General features: G+C 52.7%; 8 protein-coding genes across 8 annotated transcripts; 6 read left to right on the forward strand and 2 right to left on the reverse strand.

The window, feature by feature from the left end:
• Positions 1-646: 646 nt before the first annotated feature.
• Positions 647-2,837, forward strand: J4E85_004385 (uncharacterized protein; the record flags this gene model as incomplete). The annotated part of the gene is made up of 5 exons (XM_051468643.1): positions 647-1,093; positions 1,150-1,354; positions 1,409-1,706; positions 1,762-1,993; positions 2,052-2,837. 5 exons carry the CDS (start codon positions 647-649, stop codon positions 2,835-2,837), a joined length of 1,968 nt encoding a protein of 655 aa, XP_051328235.1.
• Positions 2,838-3,236: 399 nt separating this feature from the next.
• J4E85_004386 (uncharacterized protein) lies at positions 3,237-6,137 on the reverse strand (the record flags this gene model as incomplete). The annotated part of the gene is made up of 2 exons (XM_051468644.1): positions 3,237-5,661; positions 5,773-6,137. 2 exons carry the CDS (start codon positions 6,135-6,137, stop codon positions 3,237-3,239), a joined length of 2,790 nt encoding a protein of 929 aa, XP_051328236.1.
• Positions 6,138-6,677: 540 nt separating this feature from the next.
• On the reverse strand, positions 6,678-7,433 carry J4E85_004387 (uncharacterized protein; the record flags this gene model as incomplete). Its single annotated transcript, XM_051468645.1, has 2 exons — positions 6,678-6,801; positions 6,853-7,433. 2 exons carry the CDS (start codon positions 7,431-7,433, stop codon positions 6,678-6,680), a joined length of 705 nt encoding a protein of 234 aa, XP_051328237.1.
• A 614-nt stretch (positions 7,434-8,047) lies between these two features.
• On the forward strand, positions 8,048-9,188 carry J4E85_004388 (uncharacterized protein; the record flags this gene model as incomplete). Its single annotated transcript, XM_051468646.1, has 2 exons — positions 8,048-8,055; positions 8,108-9,188. 2 exons carry the CDS (start codon positions 8,048-8,050, stop codon positions 9,186-9,188), a joined length of 1,089 nt encoding a protein of 362 aa, XP_051328238.1.
• Positions 9,189-10,327: 1,139 nt separating this feature from the next.
• On the forward strand, positions 10,328-11,866 carry J4E85_004389 (uncharacterized protein; the record flags this gene model as incomplete). The annotated part of the gene is made up of 2 exons (XM_051468647.1): positions 10,328-11,519; positions 11,571-11,866. 2 exons carry the CDS (start codon positions 10,328-10,330, stop codon positions 11,864-11,866), a joined length of 1,488 nt encoding a protein of 495 aa, XP_051328239.1.
• A 435-nt stretch (positions 11,867-12,301) lies between these two features.
• J4E85_004390 (uncharacterized protein) lies at positions 12,302-12,952 on the forward strand (the record flags this gene model as incomplete). Its single annotated transcript, XM_051468648.1, has 1 exon — positions 12,302-12,952. One exon carries the CDS (start codon positions 12,302-12,304, stop codon positions 12,950-12,952), a length of 651 nt encoding a protein of 216 aa, XP_051328240.1.
• Positions 12,953-15,995: 3,043 nt separating this feature from the next.
• J4E85_004391 (uncharacterized protein) lies at positions 15,996-16,436 on the forward strand (the record flags this gene model as incomplete). The annotated part of the gene is made up of 1 exon (XM_051468649.1): positions 15,996-16,436. One exon carries the CDS (start codon positions 15,996-15,998, stop codon positions 16,434-16,436), a length of 441 nt encoding a protein of 146 aa, XP_051328241.1.
• Positions 16,437-17,815: 1,379 nt separating this feature from the next.
• On the forward strand, positions 17,816-18,478 carry J4E85_004392 (uncharacterized protein; the record flags this gene model as incomplete). The annotated part of the gene is made up of 2 exons (XM_051468650.1): positions 17,816-18,238; positions 18,272-18,478. 2 exons carry the CDS (start codon positions 17,816-17,818, stop codon positions 18,476-18,478), a joined length of 630 nt encoding a protein of 209 aa, XP_051328242.1.
• Between the last annotated feature and the right edge of the window lie 2,207 nt (positions 18,479-20,685).

The raw sequence follows: 20,685 nt of genomic DNA on the forward strand, positions 1-20,685 counted from the left end.
GTGCCGATAGTCGATAAGACGGGATGCCATTTCTGGTAAAGATGCGCCCTGCCAAGTGCGGATTCCGCTTGACGCCAAGCTCGTCATGTGGCGTCGTAATCGTTCACCACAACGTTGTTCCCTCAAGCCTTACCGACAAAATCCCCATTGGTCGGAACGCTCAACAATGCTCAGGCGAGCTACGACGAGACTTCACGTGCTTTCTTGGCTACCCAGAACGCCCTGCCGCGCTCCACTGCCAAGTATAGATTTAGCTTCCGCCGAGAAGCCAACAAGCGCGTGTGCCCACAATGACATCGTCCCAGACATGTCTTCTTGGTTAATCTTGGGTAAACATACAACTCCATGTCTGGGCGCGGCCGCCCCGTGTCTGATCTCGATGTATAGTTACATACGCCAACCAGTGCAACGGAGAAGGATGGTGTGGAGAAAACATGGGGATTGTCACCCTGGTGCAGGATTTGACCCGCTCTTTGATGGAGAAAATGTGGGCGTAAACTGTGCCCCGGATACCCTATATAACACGACCTGTCATGGTTCCCAGGCATCTGGTCGTGTGTCCTTTTACTCCTCCACTTTGCGATCAGCATCTCCACTCCCCCCAGGAGATCCCATCTAGACGCGATACTTGAGATCAGTCGTCACCATGTCTCGTCGAAAGCCAGACATCGAGGCTACCGAGCCCAACTTCTCATCATCGGGCAGTGACAAGTCCGACTTTGGTGCCGGACAGCATCATGAACATGCCGGCGCTGCTCCGCAGCGAAAGGCATCAGTCGCCGCAAAGCTCAGAAACCCCTTAGCCGGTTATAGCGAAGAACATGTCCTAGCCGATGTCGACGCATGGTGTGTTGAGAAGGGCCTACAGGAGTACCAGGACGAGTTCCGCAAGGGCGCCCTCATCGCTCGTGTAGGTCAACGAGACGATGGTTTTGAATATGTCAATCAACTGTCCACCGAAGAGAAAGACTGGCTGCGACACGAGGTTACCCATCGGTGGTCTCAACCTAAAATGTTGTATTTCTTGGTTGTGCTCTGCGCTGGATCTGCCATTGTGCAAGGAATGGACCAAACGGCTGTCAACGGTGCTCAGGTCAGTGGCTTTGCCGTTCCCACCTTATCACGTCACGCCACTAACATCTTGTTCAGGGATTCTACTTCAGAGAATTCGGAATCACAGAAGACCAGGTGTGGCTTCGAGGTCTGCTTAACGGGGCTCCTTACCTTTGCTCTTGTCTCATCGGATGCTGGTCCAACGCACCTCTGAACAAGTTCTTTGGCCGCCGTGGAACCATCTTCATCTCTTGCATCATCTCTTTCATCACCGGTATCTGGATGGCGGCCGCTGAGAGTTGTGAGTAAAGACTCGCCAATAGACGTATGAACTGAGAGCTGACGATTACGATAGGGCCAAATCTTCTTGTCGCGCGCTTCATGCTCGGATTTGCTGTCGGCGCAAAGTCCTCGACTACGCCTGTCTACGCTGCCGAATCTGCACCAAAGACCATCCGTGGAGCCCTCACCATGATGTGGCAAATGTGGACCGCTTTCGGAATCATGCTGGGTTTCATCGTCTCCGTCGCATTTCAGGATGTTACAATCATTGGCGGCCCGAATTCGCCATGGAGGTGGATGCTGGCCTCCACCAGTATTCCCCCGATGATTGTCTGCGTCCAAGTATACTTTTGCCCTGAATCGCCGCGCTGGTAAGTTTTCGACTCGCAGTTCATTGGCCTTGCCTTGAGCTAATCTGAACCAAAGGTACATGGAGAAAGGCAAATACGACAAGGCGTTCAACTCACTCTGTCGACTACGCGCGCACAAAATCCAAGCTGCACGCGATATGTACTACGCGTATAAGCTTCTTGAGATTGAAAACGCAGAACGCGAGGGCCGAAACCCGTTCAAAGAATTCTTCATCGTCCGCCGCAACCGTCGCGCCGCACAGAGCGCCTTCTTCGTCATGTTCATGCAGCAATTCTGCGGAGTCAACGTACGCACTGCAGATCCCTTGATTTCACTTGCCATCTCAGTCGCTAATAGCAGCCCAGGTCATTGCATACTACAGTACATCCATCTTCGAATCCGCCGGTTTTTCCGAGACCAACGCCTTGCTCGTATCCATGGGCACGGGCGTAACGAACTTCCTCTTCGCGATCCCAGCTATCTACACCATCGATACATTCGGCCGCAGGAACCTCTTGCTTACGACCTTCCCTCTAATGGGTCTGTGTCTTCTCTGGTGCGGATTATCCTTCTACCTACCCGAGAATCCCGATGGCACGCCATCCCCGCAACGTCTTGGATCCATCGCCGCCGCAATCTACGTCTTCATGGCCGTCTACTCCCCCGGTGAAGGCCCCGTGCCCTTTACATACTCTGCAGAAGCTTTTCCACTCCACCTCCGCGACGTCGGCATGTCCTTCGCCACGGCTACTTGCTGGGGCTTCAACTTTATCCTCTCCCTTACGTGGCCGGCTCTTGAGGCCGCTTTCACACCAACGGGTGCGTTCTGTTGGTACGCAGCGTGGAACTTCTTCGGCTTCATCTACGCCTACTTTCTCTTGCCTGAGACCAAGGCGCTCACGCTCGAGGAATTGGACACGGTCTTTGATGTTGGTAATCGCCAGTTCGCGGCTTACTACACGAAGAAGTTGCCGTGGTACCTCAAGAAGCGTGTCTTGCGTCAGGATGTCGCGCCCATGGAGCCGCTGTTTGAACTTCACGAGCAGGGTGGGCATGCGGATTATGTTGACGAACCGCTTGGTGGTGGGGGTGGTGCTGCTGGCGTGGAGGACAAGAAGATTGTGGAGAAGGATGAGGTGACGAGGAGGTGAGCGTCTTCCTAGTGTGAACACTACAAGTGTTGCAATCTTCACCTTTGCGCATTGTTGTCGTGAGGAGGAGAGTTTCTAGTTGAGTTTTGATGAGTTTGCTTTTGCGCTCATCTGCGACTTCGTTATACCCGTGTTGATGATAGTATCAACAAGAAGAATGAGATATCCTTGTTTGCCTTGACTACATAAGCGTCTTTTCATTGGAATGACTGAGCTCGCATTCGTGAATGCATTAGGACACATGCTTCAGTTGAGTCTTCCCATATTGATTTACCACCTGACTAGGGCCGAATGCATTCGAAAGCTGCAGAACCGGGAATTCTATTGGAATTGCTGTGGGATTATAAAACTCTCCAAAAAACAGACCTAATCATACAAGATTCCTGCCACCGCGGCATTCTACTCCGCTTTCGCCGCAGCAATCTTCAAAATCTCCTCAACACTCTTCCTCGCATTCTTAGGGTCCTTGGCCACCGACTGCCAAATCTCACCATGCTTAGGTTCAGCCATCGCAGCCTTCGAAAGCGCCTCCTCCTTCTTCTCCTCCGTACCGTGTTGTTCCAGGAACTTGTAGTACCAGACCCAAGCATCGCCGTAGTCGCTGTCAAGAGTGACGGCTTTGACGAACCACGTTGCGGCCTTGTCGAGACGGCGCTCACCCCAGAAGATGCGTGCGACGACTACGAAGAGGAGGGGGTCCTTTTCGACTTTCTTGATGGCTTCGAGGGCGCGGGGTTTACGCTGGGTGCGGCCTTCGAGGTGCATGATCTTCTCTGCCCATAGTAGACCGGAGTTGGGGCATTGTTGGAGGGCGCCGGCCATTAGCTGTTGAGCGGCGTTTGTGTTGTTGGCGCGACGCTCGAGACGGACTTGCTCTAGAAGGATCTCGGCGCTCTTTGGGTTTTGTTGTCGGCCACGGTCTAGTGTTGACCTGGCCTTGACGACTGCGCCTTGCTTTACTTGTAACCGGGACAGGAGGATGTACAGTACTGGAGCTTTTGGTGCCGCACGTGTACCAATGTTGAATGCCTCGTGAGCTTCCGGTAACTTCGATAGCTGCTCATAGACTTGGCCCTTAATGGCATGTAACTTCCAGCTGCCTGGCCAGTTCTGCAGACCTTGGTTGCAGATGTCGATTGCTGTCTCGTAGTTCTCCAACTGTCGTTCAAGGACAGCAGACTTCATATAGATGCGGTCGGTAGCAGCTGATTCACGAGCGATCTGGAGGAAGCTGCGTGCCTGCTCATAGTTACCAGCGTCAACTTCAAAGTCAACAGCGCGAGTGTACAGCATTTCGTTGCCTGGAAGAGCTTCGAAACTTCTGCCCAAAACTTGGCGGGCACCTTCAGGGTTCCCTGACTGCCACATCTCTCGAGCATATTGCAGCCACAGTGACTCCGAGTTAGGGCAGGCATTAACTGCACGCTCTAGGACACTGAGGAGGGTATCTGTTGTACCATGATGCTTTTCGAGATCGGTGGATGCGTGCCAAACCGTCGTACTGTATGGGAAGATAGCGACAGCAAAACCAAGAATGGCTCTGGCTGTTTCCGGCTTATTCCTGTTGAGGACACTCCTGGCATCTTCGAGCCAGACGTCTCGACGCTCGTCGTCTTCGTCAAGACCCCAGCCCACGGTCGCTTTGATGATTGCAGCAGCTGTGCCGGTGTTCCCTTGCTCCTCGCAGATCTCAGCTTGAGAGAGCCACTCTTCACGCTTGATCATAGCATTCTCCTTGATCAGAGATTTGACCGCTCGGGTCATGATCATGTCCAGCATGTCCACTTTGCCTAGCTCTTCTTGTAGCCTGCAAGCATGGATCCAGATTGCCCAACTGGTAGGGATGGCTTTGCGAGCCTTGTTGAGAATCTGCTGCGCGTCTTCCGGCTCAGAGACCCTGGCATATGAAATCCACAGCTCCTCCGAAAGTGGCACGGTATCTGTAGCTTTGGCGAAGAGTAAGCGGACCGCATCCAGCTCTTCCGTGTCGTTAATGAGGGTCTTCCAGAGCTCGACACTCTGGGGGTTGTGGTCCAGAGCTTGACGGGTGACCTTTTTCCTAGACGCCGGAGTTTGTTCGAGATCAATTGCGGCTTGCCACAACTTCACGGCCTTGGGATTCTGTTTGATGCCATTGGCAGCAATGATCTTGGCGTTGTGGAGATTGTCCTTGTTCAGCCTGATCGCTTCCTCCCAGACGACTATCGATTTGGGACATAGTTCGCACCCGCGAGCAATGACCTTTTTGGCTGTGTGTACTTTCCCGGCCACTTCTTCGAGTCGCGCTAACGCAACGTATCCCGGGCCATTGTGTACGTTGGTTTTGACAGCCGATTCTAGCAGTACGCGCGCGCGGTTGATGTCCTCGACTGGGACTTCCTCGCCCATGGCTTCCTTTTTGTTGAGCGCCGTCATGTATCCCTTGGGGTCCACAGACGTCGAGGTTCCAGAGGTCGTTGTGGTTTGTGTGCCAGGGGCACTTGCTGCTGTGTCGAGCCGTACAGTCAAGGCAGACAGTTGGGCCGCTCCGATACTTGCAAGATTCGTCGTCATACCGTCAGCGTCCGACGATATCGTGGTATCAAGCTCGCCGCTCTTCGATGCTGCGGCTAAAACACTGTCCGGTACGGCGTAGGACCTCGAATTTGCCAGCCGAGCTTCACGTGCGCGCTTCGCTTTACCCGTCATATCTCCGACCTCGGGCAGGGCTGCCCATTCTTCTTCGGAGACGCCGCCGAGGGCTCGTTTTAGATCGGCAAACTGGAGCTGGATCTTGGGGTTGTTTCGTTCGTATTCGTCTCGTTCTTGTTGCTCGCGAGCTTCCCTAGGGCGGACATCGGTATCTGTTCGTGGAAAAACACACGATGAATACTTCGAAAATACCGATAGAGGGGAGGGGAAGGGGCATAGGGTAAATGAAATTAGGGGTACTAACCTTCTGGCTCTGCGTCGCTTGTCCATCTTCTCGTCAACCTCCTGATATATGCGGTCTGCCTCGTCATCGTCCTTGTCGTAGTTCATGCCGCTTGAGAAGAGACCGACTTCATTGTCGGGATCTTGAAACCGATCCTCCTCTTCGTCCCTCTCTTCCTCCTTCTTTTCGGTGACACCATACGCCGAGGGAGCTGCCTGGCCTAGCGATGCTGCACGCTTTGCTAGCATCTCCTTCATCTGCTCCTCCGAGGGACCCTCCCGCGCGGGCCCGAGATCGCTTCGCGTTGTGAAGCCAGTGGCTCCTCTTCCGAGACCAGCCACATAGTTCTCGGGCGCGGGCATCGACAGGAAGTCGCGTCGACTCATCTTGGCGGTGGTTTTGGGGGGTGTTGACCAGAAGCGGTGGTTGCAGGCTCTGGCTGGAGCGCGGCGCAAGTTGCGCAAGGTTTACGACGTCGGGCGGAGCAGCGGTCGAACGGAAACTATGGCGGTATTACAGGGAGATACTCAGTGGTCGTGGGTGAGGGATTCGCTGGTCAAATCAGCAGTAAATTGTGTGGTAGTGGTGCCGAGACGGCGTGTTCGTTGAATGCTTCGTCGCGACTTGGATAATAATTTGAGCTAGGCAATCGCGTGTCACGTGCGCGGAAGCTCAGCCAACGCTAACCCAAAAGGTGAGTTTGCGACGGGCACACACAGTAAGAGACACGCACAATGGCTATGAGTAAGCCTTGCTACAGCTAGCTGCGTGCCCAGGCCGTCGGTTGGAGACAGAATAAAAGAACTATCTGTATTCTGACTACAAAATGCTGCGCGAAACAGTACCTAGGTATTCCAGCAACCACACGCATATCTATTGGTTACCACGTGACACACCATGCTCATCAACTCGTCTATCATCAGCAATTACGATGCCGTCTTCTTCTGTGCGGGCGCCTTTCCGTTTGAAGCTTGAAGGGCATAGCGGGGTGACATTGGCGGTAATGGTGGAACCGGCTCCTCTGGTGTATCGCCTCTCAGGTTCCTTCCGCTACAACAGGTCAGCATACGTGTGCACCAATCTTGTTATGGCTCATCTTACCTCTTCGTTTTCCTCAATTTCCCTCCAAACCACTTCTTGAAACTCCGACTAGAAGAAGGGCGTTCTTGTTCCTTGTTGCGGGTTGAATCCGACTGTGCCATGCTGCTCCTGTGACTTGATACATGGCTGGCCTCTGGGGTTATGTCGTCGTCCTCCTCTTCCAACGGTGGAGCCCATCTCTCGACATCGCCATTGACAACTACGAACCAGCCCAACTTCTCTCCTGGCGCCACTTTGTCCCGGAGGTCTGCAATGGCCGCCCACTGGTCATCTCCCAGCCCCGCTCCCCTCATCTCCTCCACATCTGCTCCGAGTCTGATCTCATGCACAACATCGCACACATATGCGTATGGTTGATCCTTGACGGTGAGATCATCGGGGTCGTACTGTTCGATGAAGCGTAAATCAGGTAGCGCAGCCATCTCTTGGGGCCATTGGGTCTTGAAGTTCTGTATCAAACAGGCAGTAGTGGCAGGAGCCATTAGCCATTCTGGTGCCGCATCGTCGAGATTCTGCAGAATAACATGAATGCGAATTTGAGCGCGGGGCCACCGAAAGCCGTGAACGAGCCAGGTTGGCATGGTGAAGGTGAAGTGCTTTTGGTGTAAAGTCTCCGTTTCGGAAGAGGAGTGCCGTAGGATGAAGTCGAGCCAAAAAGCAACAATCAACGATTAGTTAGGATGTACCGAACGAGGAAGCAAGCATTGGTGTGGATGATGGCGTCTTCAGCAAACTTTTAGTTGCAAGTGGTACATGGTCTTACACGTCCTGTTATGTAGGCAGGGATCGCGTCTTGGGAGCTCATGCAGAGGTCTAGACGACTTCCGCAGGGAGGTTGGGACAACCTTCCGCGAGTGGGCGCACGCTAGGAAGAAGCAACGACACAATTGCTGCAAGCGTTGGCTCAGGAGAACGAGACCAGATCGACACCGTGAACGCGATGAATCTGGGAAAAAGCCCCAGACGCCTTTTTGGTCTATGCCAATAGCAGTGTGGGGGAGCTGGGGTGAAGGCAGGCACCATGGTTTGCGCTTGCCTCCCCGCTTGACGCTAATGCAAGGCAGCGCCCGTTCGCGTCGACGGGTACCGCGATGTTTCCGCGCCCGACCTCGCTGCCCACAGTTAAGAAGCTCGCCAGTCCGACCATGTGCGGCCCACTTCACTCTCTGATCTTGTGTCCTTGAGATTCGTCACCATGCCTCTGTAAGTATCGCATCACCGCACTTTTCACGCCACAGTCGCTTACAGTCCATAGGCACCTGCTAGGCAAGAAGTCATGGAACGTCTACAACTCGGACAACATCGCACGGGTCAAGGCCGACGAGGCTGCCGCTGCTGCCCGCGAAGCCGCTGATGACCAGCGCAAGCAAGAGCTCGACGCTGAGCGCCGTGCCACCATCCTGCGAGGTCGCACGCCCCCGCCACTGCCAAAAGAAGAACCCACAAAGGCGCCGTCATCAAGGCGCTCGGGCAACACAGATGAACGCGGTCATGACAGAAAGAGGAGGAGGCTTGCGGGTGAGGATGATACCGACGCCGATATACGCATGGCCAAGTCCATCACGGCTCGACCTGGAGATGAGGCGAAGGACGCGAAAGTGCTTAAACTACGTAGCACCGCATCCGATGCCCCGCTGGAGGACCACGCCGGTCACATTGACTTGTTCCCGGTGGACATGAAAGAGACCATCAAACGTGAGAGGAACGCGGACGCAGAGAAGGAGAAACGTAGGAAAGAAAAGGCCATCGAAGACCAATTCACAATGCGCTTCTCCAATGCCGCAGGAAGGGGTGGTATCGACCGTCCCTGGTACGCTGCCGTACAAAAGCCTGCACCCGCCACTGGAGACAAACAGGACTTGGCACTCTATGAAGGTTTCGCGAATAAAGACGTCTGGGGCAACGAAGATCCGCGCCGCAAAGAACGGGAGCAGGCCCGCATCTCCACGAACGACCCCTTCGCCTTCATGCAAAAAGCACAAACACAGCTAAAGAAGTCAAAGCAGGATAGGAAGCAATGGGCGGCAGAACGCGACCGTGAGCTAATGGAGCTACGGTCAGCCCAAGAGCGGGAGGAGAGGAGGAGTCGGCATCTTAAAAGGAAGAGGCGGGAAGTGGACGACGACGAGCATCAGACACCCAAGAAGGAGGCCTGCTCATCCGCGCGCCAGAAGCATCGCCATAGGAGCCGGAGTTGTAGCCGTGACAGACACGAGTATAGGTCTTCGCACCGCAATGACAAACGACGCACCCATAGCAAGAGCAGGGAACGCGATGGAGACCGCCATAGACATCGTGATCGGCGGAACGATGAACTTCAGAAGGCTTTCATCTAGAAGCGAGTCACTGCACTACATATGAGTGCAGATCATTACGGACAACTCGTTTGGTGTGCTATTACCATCCCCATGGCATTTTGTAAGGCGTTTAATTAAAGCATCTGCGTCTACATCTCACAGCCCTTTGAGGAAAAGCTTTGCTCAAAAGAGAAGAATTTCGTTGCCATCGAATGTGCCAAGATCGACAGACAAGCTGCGACACTATCAGGTCTCGCTTTGCGGGACCGTTACTGTTATATCCTTGAGTGTGCGAAGATTACAAAAAAAGCAAACATGGAGTGGAGTAATGTCGGGATGCCCAAGACCGTTTAGTGTGCTGACCCACCACATACCATGATCGAATGGTGTACGACCGCGTAGGGCGAGTGGGGGCTGCACAATCCTTCAGCCTTGGTGAGGTATATTGCCCACAGTGCCACCTCCTACGAATCAACGAGCCATAGAAGTACTACTAGCGAGACCTTCTTGATTTTTGCCTTTCCCAATTTTCCTCAGGTTCATCGGGTTTCTGGGGCCCAAGGTGTCAATTGCCGTCAACAAGCCAAGGGTACTGTATCGCGGTCAACAGGTTCGCCAGCGCGAATGATAGGATAATCGGTCGGGCCAAGCCCCGGAGTAGGCAAGACACAGCGAAAGTGGCGTATTGTCTGGCTGCGAGTGGCGCAAGGCTGGATACAGCTGTAAGTGATATATCGGGTTTATGATGGGCCTCTCAACCCCCAACCGAAACACCACGCTTATCTCCCTTTGAGTTCGTAAACATGGTCTTCAAAGCAAAATTGTCGAGTAGCGCGGCAGCAGGTATTACTGTGCGCTGCATGCCACTGCTATGCCTACTTCTTCCACTTCTCGTCTCCATCAGCCTTGTGGCTTGCACGGACCAAACCGTCGCATATGGCTCAGTACGTCTATACATTTCCGCACATCGCACGACTATATCGGTCATCGTTCAACTGCTTTCCTCGGTCATGGGGGCACTACAGATAGCAACCTTGACGACTATTATCAATCATGCCATGCGGCTACGGCTTTCAAATGCATCAATGCGGCTTGACACAGCAAGCCTCCTCACTGCGCTGTCACTCCCACGTATACCATGGACCCTACCCTCTGGTACTCTCCTGCTAGCAATCACTATGGTTGTTATCACACAAGGACCTGGGGCCTTGTGGGCTGGTGCCATCACACCAGTCGCGGCTCGAGGCGTACAGCAAGTCGGCAGCATCGCGACACCGCAGTTTACGGCAGCCTCACGACACATCTGGGACTCGGAGTTCGCGATTAACGAAAACGGCAATCTTTGGAATTACGTACAGAACTGCACTGCGATACAGGGCGAGGTCACCTATGTGTCGAACTGCCCGGTGCCAAACCAACAAAGGGCGCTGCTCGAGGCTGCTCGTAGCGCCAACACCGGCACGAGAGCGATCCAAAATTCATCGAAGCCAGACAATTCTATGTGGACATACCATGGGCGATCGTATGGAGTGGGCTCAACCCAGGGGCTACGGGAGGTTGCTCAAGTGCCAGTAGAGTACGGTCTACTCGGCTATACCTACAACGAGACGGGCTACGAAGCCAGCGTCGATTGCATTCGTAACGCGAGCGCAAATCTCACATTCACACTAACCGATAACGTCGCCAACGTGGACATCTGGCATGTCGAGGGCAAGCTGCCGAATTCACTCGTTAGCGAGTTCTATCCGGTCATGAATTGGCATCGCGATTCGCTCGATGATACGACATTGCTCGCGTGGGCAGCTTTCGCAAACCCATCTTCAGATCCAAAACACATGGTCGGCATTGTTGCAAGCGCGATGTATGGTAACTTCAGCAACTTGCAATGCGAGATAACCTTCTCGCCGAGGCTCTTCTCCATCGATGTCGATGGAATCTTGCAGACAATTGTGGTCTCGCCCGTCGGCAGTAGCAATGCTGTCGACCCCGAGCCGACGGGTCATCTACAGAGTAACGCGGTCTACTCGCTCAATCTCCTGTCTCGTATGAGCACTTCGCTCTACGTATCTGTGCTTGGTGATACACTCGCATACAATCTTGAAACCCTCGCAAACACTGTTAGAGCCTTGGACGAAACGACCATTCTTCGAGCGACGGAAGAGAGCTTTGTTGCTATGCTGGACAACATACTGGGTATCTACGGTGGGGCGCAGACGGCGCTTGCCAATGAGACTGTGCCCGTGTCCATCGAGGGAAAATACATGATGATGCGGTTCGGCCAGAAGTCTTACCAATGGGCTGTGGTGATAGTAAACGGTATCTTGCTGGTTGTCTTGCTAGCTGAAGCTATACGCACGCGAGGATGGCGCGGTACGAGTCTCGACATGAACTCTGCATACTACATACTGACTGCATCTACAGGATTACCGCGATTTGATCCTCTCGATTTCAAAAGCGTCGTTGCTACTGCATCATTCGGAAGCGACGCTATAGCAATGCGGCTCAAGAAGCAACATGAGCGATTGGGTAGCGTTACAGACTCGAACGGTGTTTGGTTCGGAGACTCGGAAGACAGAACGCTAGGACATATGAAGGTGCACTTGGAACAAGGCCCGGGAGATATCGCTATCGTACTTTCAGACAACGACGTACTAGGCGGGGTATCAGAAGAATTGCTACCTAAAGGTCAGGTTACTCGTCGCGTTGAGGCATACTAGTTTGTCCCGATTTCAGCCATCTTTATACCGATTTTGATCAACGCATAGCAGTGATGTTAAGGTCGCATGAGTCGAGTTCTGGATTCTCATACGGACTGCTTGCTGGTGACTGCAGAGAACTCAGGCTGACCGACAATCTTGCGTTTGTGAAACCGGTCGCCAGATCGTTCAGTGAGCTGAGTCGCATCGACTCTGTCAGGTGGTAATTACAATCAGGTGCAGAATAGATCAAGTGACAGCGTCTTACCGGTTAGCTTGCAAGACGTGCCTCCAGTCGCATCTTGCCATATTACACATCCACTACAAAAAAGCTATGCGGCACAGTTCGCGTGGATATCTCGGATCACTGTGCCGTCTCACCCGGAGGGGCGACTATCTACCAGAATACACGACACATCTACCACGTATCTACAACACATCTACACCCGTTTGAAGATGGACGACACATCAAAAACAAACAATGTAACGTTCCAAGTCCTCTATCGCATCCACTTCCGCTACCTCTACATACCCGGCCTGTACATCCTGCTGCTCGGTTTCTTCACTTTCGGCCACGCATTGCACACAGTTTGCACGCACCAGGACCCAGGCGGATACTACAAATTCTTGATCTGGCTCGTCCTCGTATTTGGGTACTTCGCATCTCATGCCGGCGCCCATCTCTGTGTGATCTGGCTCGTCTTCAGGGACCTACAGTTGCCGGATATGAGAGTCATGGCCGATTCTGCAAAGCGCACAAACACGGTCCTCCGAAGCATCGCTAAGCTCGTTCCTTGGCGCCACGCGTATATACCTGGTCTGTCTTTCGTCGTTCTCGGCATCCTCGTTCTTGCGCAATCACTGCGTCTGCATTGGATGCAGCCTGGCCCTACGGACTGGGATACGATGCTACCTATTCATTTTCGCACAGTGCAGGGAGTGTCCCTCGAACTGGCAGGCTTTGTTGTTTGTATGGGGTCGTATGTTTTCAAGGGTGTGGAACTGGAGGACGCAGAAGAGACGCAGCAGAAGGGCACGGATATCAGGTATGGGGTCGCTTTTGAGCGAAAGGTGAACGCTTCAAGCGGGCATGACGGTACGCGTTGAACGATGGATGTACCGCATGGAGATAGGAGGGTTCCTTGGATGCTATAGAAAGGAGTCACTGATAAGAAGTTCAAGCAGGTAGCTTCAACTGCGCAGCATGGTTGACGTAGCTCAAATCTGGGTCTACAGCTTCGAAACCTTTGATCGTACGTTGGACGTCTTCTTTGCGACACACTATAAATCAAAGATCGGTACCAGTGAACCGCAGCGGCGAATGGTCAGTTCAGCTGGTGAAGTGTTACACTGCGCTCGGTACATATAAGGCGCAGACGAGATCGCGTGAGGCTACTGTAGCCTTGAATATGTATCTTTCGGCGAAAGCGCTCAGCAAGTATTTAGGTTTGGCTGCCCATGCGGTGATACCCAAGGTGTATGTAGATCGCAAGCGGCTTATCTCAATGTTGAGTTGTGCTAGCGGTGGCTCGCTGTTCAACGGTCTTGAACGCGTCGAATTCTCTCGTCATCTTAGTGTTCTCAGCTGTGCCACTAGGTATTAAAATCTCTCCGAAGACCTACACGATGTGAATGGTAGGTGTAAAGTGTTTGTCAGAGAAGGCCAGTGCCCCATCTCAGTGTTGAGTGACAATTCGAGGGTCCAACTTCGGGAGGCAGCATAGCTTGCACAGGGTTAACGGCCCAAGGCCCCCCATATCGACGCCTCGTTGCCTAACGTTGTGATCATGGGGGTCAAATAAGGATGTTATCATCCAGCATGTCGGCGACTATGTAATAGTACAGACCGGGGAAACTGCAGACTTGTATGCGACCCAATCGGAAAGAGCGCCGCTGGAATTGCGGGAGCGGGGGCGCTGCACCCAGCCACCAGGTAGCCATCCTGCGTGATAAGCATTTTGCGCGTTACCAGGTTTTCATACCGAAATATCGCGCTTCTTGACTCGTAGACGCATGTTGCGAGCGGGTTGTAAGTTGCTAGGCTTGATCACCTAGGCAGGGGACGCGAGCAGTCGAATTCACCCATAGGCCAATGACACCTAGGTTCCTATCGCAGTGCTCCATCACGGGCACGAACTTGGTGACCATGCGACTACGGGGAGCTCCTTCGCACGCGATAAACGTGGTGGACAGTCCCAAGAGCATGTCATACAGCTCGTTTGCGTGCTTCGACTTGTGGCGGCTTAGATGACCCGCATGTGTTTCAGGTGATTTAGCGTCAGGTACCAGCCTAGACAGCGGGCTTCTAAGGTGCACCGGACCGTGGAACGGAGATTTCACGCATATCCACACGCTCACGGTCCCGAGTCCGATTGGCGAGGCCGCATCTCGATGATATCTGTACGCTATGGCGCGAGAGATGAGGGCAACCGGCTGCAAGCATGCCTAGGTAGATGCACATGTTTTGACTACATTGTTTGGTGATTGTCGAGGAGACCTGTTACATTATAGAAATTGGTGCGCTCTATTCCTCGTTGCTTGTACTGCTGTATACGTCTGATACGACGAAGACTCGACTCTCACAAATTAAAATGTATCATGTATTGCCAGGTACATCCCCCCACAGACTAAATGCTCCGGATGGTTCTCGAAAAGGGGAAACTAGTCTTAGTAGTTGCTGCAAGTATATACACTACCCACAAGCCGATCGCTGACGCACTGATCTACTAATAACGTGGTTAGATGGCAATCATGCAAAAGCCCGTAAACTTGAAATCGGTGCAAAGAGGAGGCCTGGTCGTCTATCACGGTAGATTGATTGGCGACTCGACGGTTACTTTCGCGTACTGGGCACGATGGCGTGCACTAATGAAATGGCGTTGGTAGCACGCTGTCTAACGGCGGAGTCAGATCCGGTGTCAGTCACGACGTGTTGAGCAAGGTTGAGCCACGAACCCGAACCCGCAAGCGTTCTGAAATCAAGGTCAGCACCACCTTGCATCGAGATACTTAGCCTTCGCTGTCTCTGCAGTTGAAGGTTTGTCTTGGAATAACAACCCTCCTGTGTACATGCCGTGCACGTGGCCTCTGAGTTCGTGACACAAACCAAACATTCTGGCACTACAAGTCCAAACATACCCATATCACGAACCTTGATCCCAGCATAATTATGGCTTCTGGAACCGCGCTCACGCCAGCCATCATCGCAACATGGCCAATACCCAACTATGTCGACCCAGTCTCGCAAAGGGGCAGTGTCGAAGCTGCAATATACGCGACAACCATCCCAATGGTGCTTTTTGTCGCTGGCAGAATCTACGTTCGGGCGAACCAGAAGTCAGGTGTAGGAGCCGATGACTGGATTATGGTTGGCGCAGCGGTATGTTCGCCCTATGCTCTCATGTTACGTATCTAACATGTGTAGGTCTTCGCCTTGGCAATTTCTGTGTGCTTATTAGTTACAACCACCAACTCTCTTGGGCGTCATCTCTATGATGTGAACCCGATGACGTTTGTGAGCTCTGCAAAGGTATGCAATTACCAGTGGTTTCCACATGCATACTGATGGCTTCTAGTACAACGTCGCGAGTGTCACAATGTACAATGCTTCCATGACACTCACAAAGCTTTCCGTGTGTATGACGTACCTGAAGCTTTTCCCCTCGAGAACGAACAAACTATTTTGTTGGACGATGATCGGGTACCAGCTTCTGTGGGGTGTCATTTCGTCGGCACTCTACATTCTGCAATGCGTGTAGGTCATAACCCCAGGGCTAATGTTTGATCTTAACTGACTTTCCTGTCCCAGTCCAATCCAGTCACTCTGGGATTTCACGATTATCGACAAAGTATGTTTGGACTCGCATCAATTACTCACCGCGAGCGGCATCTGCAATGTAGTGTCGGACTTTGTGGTGTTCCTTTGGCCAGTCGCGCCACTTTGGCAGGTCAAGTTACCGCTATCACAACGCGTGCATCTGGTCGCGGTTTTCTCTTTCGGTGTCCTGACATGCGTCGGTGGCATCTTGAAGGTCGTTTGGTCGCAGGATTACTTCAAGACATGGGATACGACATGTGAGCAGTACCGTTCCACAATAGAGTGTCATCGTGCTAACATAGCCTTCTCGCAGGGGTTGCGTCTCGGGTCACTATGGCATTGTGCATCGAGTTCAACGTTGGTATCATGAGCGGCTGTCTACCTTGTCTCCGTCCGTTCCTAGCAATGATGGCTCCTGGAATCTTCGCTGGACCATCGGCGGCACACAGCGGCAACGCAGCGAGTTCTGGCGGAGCATCCTGGCGCAAGTCTCCCTTTCGGTTTGGAAACTCCAAACTATTCAAGCTAGGCGCGGGCAAGCCGTCGGATCGTGGTGAAGATTACGAGTTCACGGATGCGGAACATGCGGGAGGTGCCCGCGCTTGGGCTGCAGGCGGAAAAGAGGTGCCACAAGCTAGCATCGGCACCGTGTCTGGGTCTGGTATCTCAGTGAACAGAGATGAGAAGCTGCGCGATGGTTATGATTCGCCGGGTGTTGTCACCAATGATGCGACTAGTGAGGAGTGGATCATGAAGGAGGACTCTTCTAGGTAGCTCAACAAGGCGTAGTATATATCAATCATTAAGTATGGTCTTGAGAGCCCATGTCGAAAGCCAACACGAGGGTATATGGCGACACATTCGATGACTGGGAAGGTCGGCGAAAAGTGAAGCAGAGCACTTTCGCTCAAAGTCCTAGAGCTGTCAATAGCCTTCGAAGTCATGACATGAGCAATGCTTCCAAGTGCCATTTCAGACAACGCATCGACGTCGAATGAGTCTCGGAACCTTGTACTATCGGTCCTTGTGATAGATGCGCAGTGCTCGTGTCGATGTATGCGTGCGGCCAGCCACCAGAACTATGTATATCCAGGGAACTCGCAACCTGGACATGACCGAGCTTCATGCCTACGATTGCGTACCGCTGCGATGAGCTGATGCCATAGGCGCTCAAGCATGTGCTGTATGCGCGCCTCGCGGCGACCAGCTTCGCTTCCAGCCTCATCCCAAGGCGCAGGGTACTGAGCGCACCTCAAAGCAAGTCGTGGTGTCGGCTCAGGAGCGTCGCTCTCGCAGAAACCTATCCGGTGGACTTGATCATGTCGACCAAGTACCAATATAATGTGTTTCCGCCCCTAGTTGTGATCCAGGCAGTCCCACGGCGATAGACGGGATTGTGACGCGCGGTCGAGCGGTTCTCACGAGCTTGTCCGTAGATGCGCTGGGTATACGATGGTGGAAATGTGCTGCGATACGATTGCAGAGATGCCTACACGGGTGCTCATGTGGACGTGACCGCTGAGGAAGTGTGAATGTCGACTGGTCGTGTAGCTCATTGGAAGCGGATTTCGGGGGGTATTCCTATCGCATTGGTTCGGAGTGGACCACATAATTAGCGCAGTACGGTCAATTTGTCGATGTCAAAACATGGTACATAAGTTTGGAAGGACTTCGTGATTGATCCGGGCGGTAGCTCCAGGGCTGTTGCTGGAGCGGAAGCTCTGTCTTGGTTCAGAGGCCTTGGGCGACAAGCCGGACGTGCGCGCCGACCATGCTACTCCCGAATTGCCCGCCAGTGGCAGCCTGTCACCCATCATCTAGGCAACAACCCATATACAGCCTGCTTGGATCGCACATGATCACACAGAGCAGTTATCTAGACACAATTTGTGATGGAATTCAGAGGGCGTTGCAATCAAGAAGGTCCGGACGAGGGAGTCCAATTTCATTTGCGCTTGGCGCACGTAGCTCAAGCAGCCGACATGTGACCTGTCCATGTGCACGCCAACACTACCTCGTGTAACCCTCATCAGACCACGACCATCAGCTCTACCCAACCCGATCCCTCCATGCCCGTAACCCGTGGAGGCCGCAGAGTGGCTCGCCACCCACGCAGGATAACTCATGTTCTTCCTTTCAGGCACAACGCGCTCATGGTGTTCCAGGGCCTGGATTCGTGTCCTCTTCCACCGCTTTACAATTTCACCATATACTTCACCCATCCGGACGTCAACCCGGACAATGTTCAGCCATATGAGCTCTTCAAGGCGATCAGAGAAGGCTCCCTACTGGAGAACTTCTGTCACTTCCGCCTCGAGCTATCTTTCCTACATGTCCCAAATGCAGAGGATTCCGACGAGGCCTGCATCGCCCACTATCGTGAGGAAAAGCGCAGCCGGGGAGAATATACACGTCAGGTCGAAACACTAGGGTTGTCGTCCACTATGGACAGTGAGAACGGTGCCGGTAGTCTACCCGGCTTGGTACCAAGTTACATCGAAGACCCGGACACCGAGTATTACCATGGTCTTATCTACATCTACCGAGGACCTGATTGGACTATAGACAAACAGTTTGTACGTCGCATCTCCTTCGATCCTATTCCACAGAATGTGTATAGTTCGCTCGACCACGGGGCAGATGAACCTGACATTCTTCCGGCCATCGCCATCTTTCCACTAACGATACGCCATTTGGAAAATCACAATGTCAAGTCGATTGGCGAGGACATGTACTTCAAATCCTTTCTCGCAACAAACAATGTCACGAATGAACCGTGGGAGGAGGCGATCAGGCTTGGATGGTCCACCTGGTGAAAGAAACCAGTCCTGGACACCAAGCGATGAATATGTACTCGTGATGTTATGTTTTCGTGATCCAGATGTAGTAGTATAGCAAACCTATCTCGACTATGGGGACCATAGAGTTGATAAAGTTGCAACCAATCACAAGGGCGAGAAGAAGCTAACGGGCAGATTCTGGGTTCACGACTGATGCTGCTTGCGTTCATTGCGAAGGCTGTGCTTCCAAGTCGATATATTGAGCCTGCGAAAACCAACCACAGCCTTGCTCTGAGGTTACCCAGCATTAATTACATTCTGATCGCGCGCTGCAGCGACCAATAGGGTATTTGCGAGCAAAGTCAGCCTTGCCCCCAGTCGCACACGTCTGACATTGTGAGGTCAGCTTACAACGGTGATAGTACATAAGGCATCTGTCTCACTCGTGTGTACATAGTCAGCATGGCTTCAACCTCTCAGTCAGTCGAGTTGGCCGAACTATCGGCACGGCCACTTCTCAAGTCCAAAGTCAGCGAAAAAATCGACAAGCCCAGTTTCACCGTTCAGAGTGGTTCAGGGAGTGCTAGCAATGCGCCACCAAATACAGCGCCGAAGCTTCAAAAGGCTGGGAGTCAGAAGAATAGGCATGTCGCCGCGCAGGCGAAGAACATGTTCCGAACAGCGCTAGGTCGCGTGTGCCTCGCATGGAAGCGTTGTGTCGAGGCCGTGAGCCGTGCTTGGAACAAGAGCTGGACGTTAGAGACATCGAGTCTTATCGCCTCCATCCTTACTCTTGCCGGACTTGTTTCGACACTCTTGGTCCATGAGAATAAACCGCTTCCCCAATGGCCTCAGCTGGTCACGATAAACTCTATCATATCGCTATTTTCCCTGCTCATGAGGGCATGCGTGGGCGTTATATTGACAGAAGGTAACTTAAGATCTAAACGTCAAAGAGCATACAAGCTGACTTGAGCGACAGGCATCAGCCAGTGCAAGTGGAACTGGTATCGAAAAGCCAGGAAATTGGATCACATTGAACGACTTGATTCAGCGAGCCGTGGTTCTTGGGGCTCCATCAATCTGCTGTACCATTTGAGACCATCGCAAATATAGTACCCGCCCTGCGATCCGCCCTGCCTTAGACAAGACTAACTTCATGCAGTTATCTTGCTGTACTGGGCGCCGCTATTACGATAATGTCGTCTTTGCTCGGCTTCTTTTCGCAACAGCTCGTGCAATTTCAGGATTGCCTCCAGCAAGACACAACCGCTTCGGTCACCATATCGAGAACCAACTCCTGCAACCGTATTGGAGGTACAATGCAGTCCAACGTACCCGCGGAGTATGCCCCAATGGCAGCAGCGATCAGCGTCGGCGTACTTCAACCCGTCGGAGATTTGACCAATACACTCTCTTCCGGCTGTAGTAGCGGCAACTGCACTTTCTCAGCTGAGGGCAGTGCATCATTTTCGACCCTGTCTTTCGGTCACTTCTGTACCAACATCACCTCAAACATTCGCATAGTGAATGAAACCTATTCGATGAGAGACAACTTGACTAGGGCATACTTGGCACTGGATTATGAAGACGGCCATACCTTGGAGTTCTCACGAGAGAATGGTGGAGAACCTGTCGTTCGCTCCTGGACCTCGTTCACTCCATCGGGCCTGACCACCATATACTTTCTTTTCAGGTCTTCCAATTTTGAGCAAGATTGGAGAGCTGTCAATTGTTCAATGTTCCCAACCATCAACACGTATGAAGCTAGGATCACCGACGCGATTCTGGAAGAGCAATTGGTTGACATTACGTATCTTGAAAGCATATCAGCACAGTTCAATGAGCCGCCCGTTGGGGATGTTGACTTCTCAAACACGGTGTTCACATGGACCCATGCGATGACAACCAAGTACACTATACGGAACGGCATAAGAGAGTCATGCGAGGGCTCCGACCGCCCCAGTACTGGGCTGTTCGGGTTCATGAAACATAGCGACGAGTCCACTTACATCAACGGCAGCGGTCATACGAATCCAAGCGCGGGGTGGAAGTGGTCGTACTTTCCACCGGATTGCGTGTGGCTTCTCAACAAATTTTCGGAGACCACGATAAGCGAAAGCCTGACAGCTACGTTTGACCAGAAAAACCTCTCAATGGGCTTTCACGAGGGAACAGTAGGCTCAGTTCACTTGCGTGTACTGTTCGAGGAAGGCAACATCACATTCGACAGCATTGAAAGA

This window comes from Alternaria conjuncta (assembly GCF_024043145.1).
Source record: "Alternaria conjuncta strain BMP 0040 chromosome Unknown scaffold_5, whole genome shotgun sequence".
NCBI lineage: Eukaryota > Fungi > Ascomycota > Dothideomycetes > Pleosporales > Pleosporaceae > Alternaria > Alternaria conjuncta.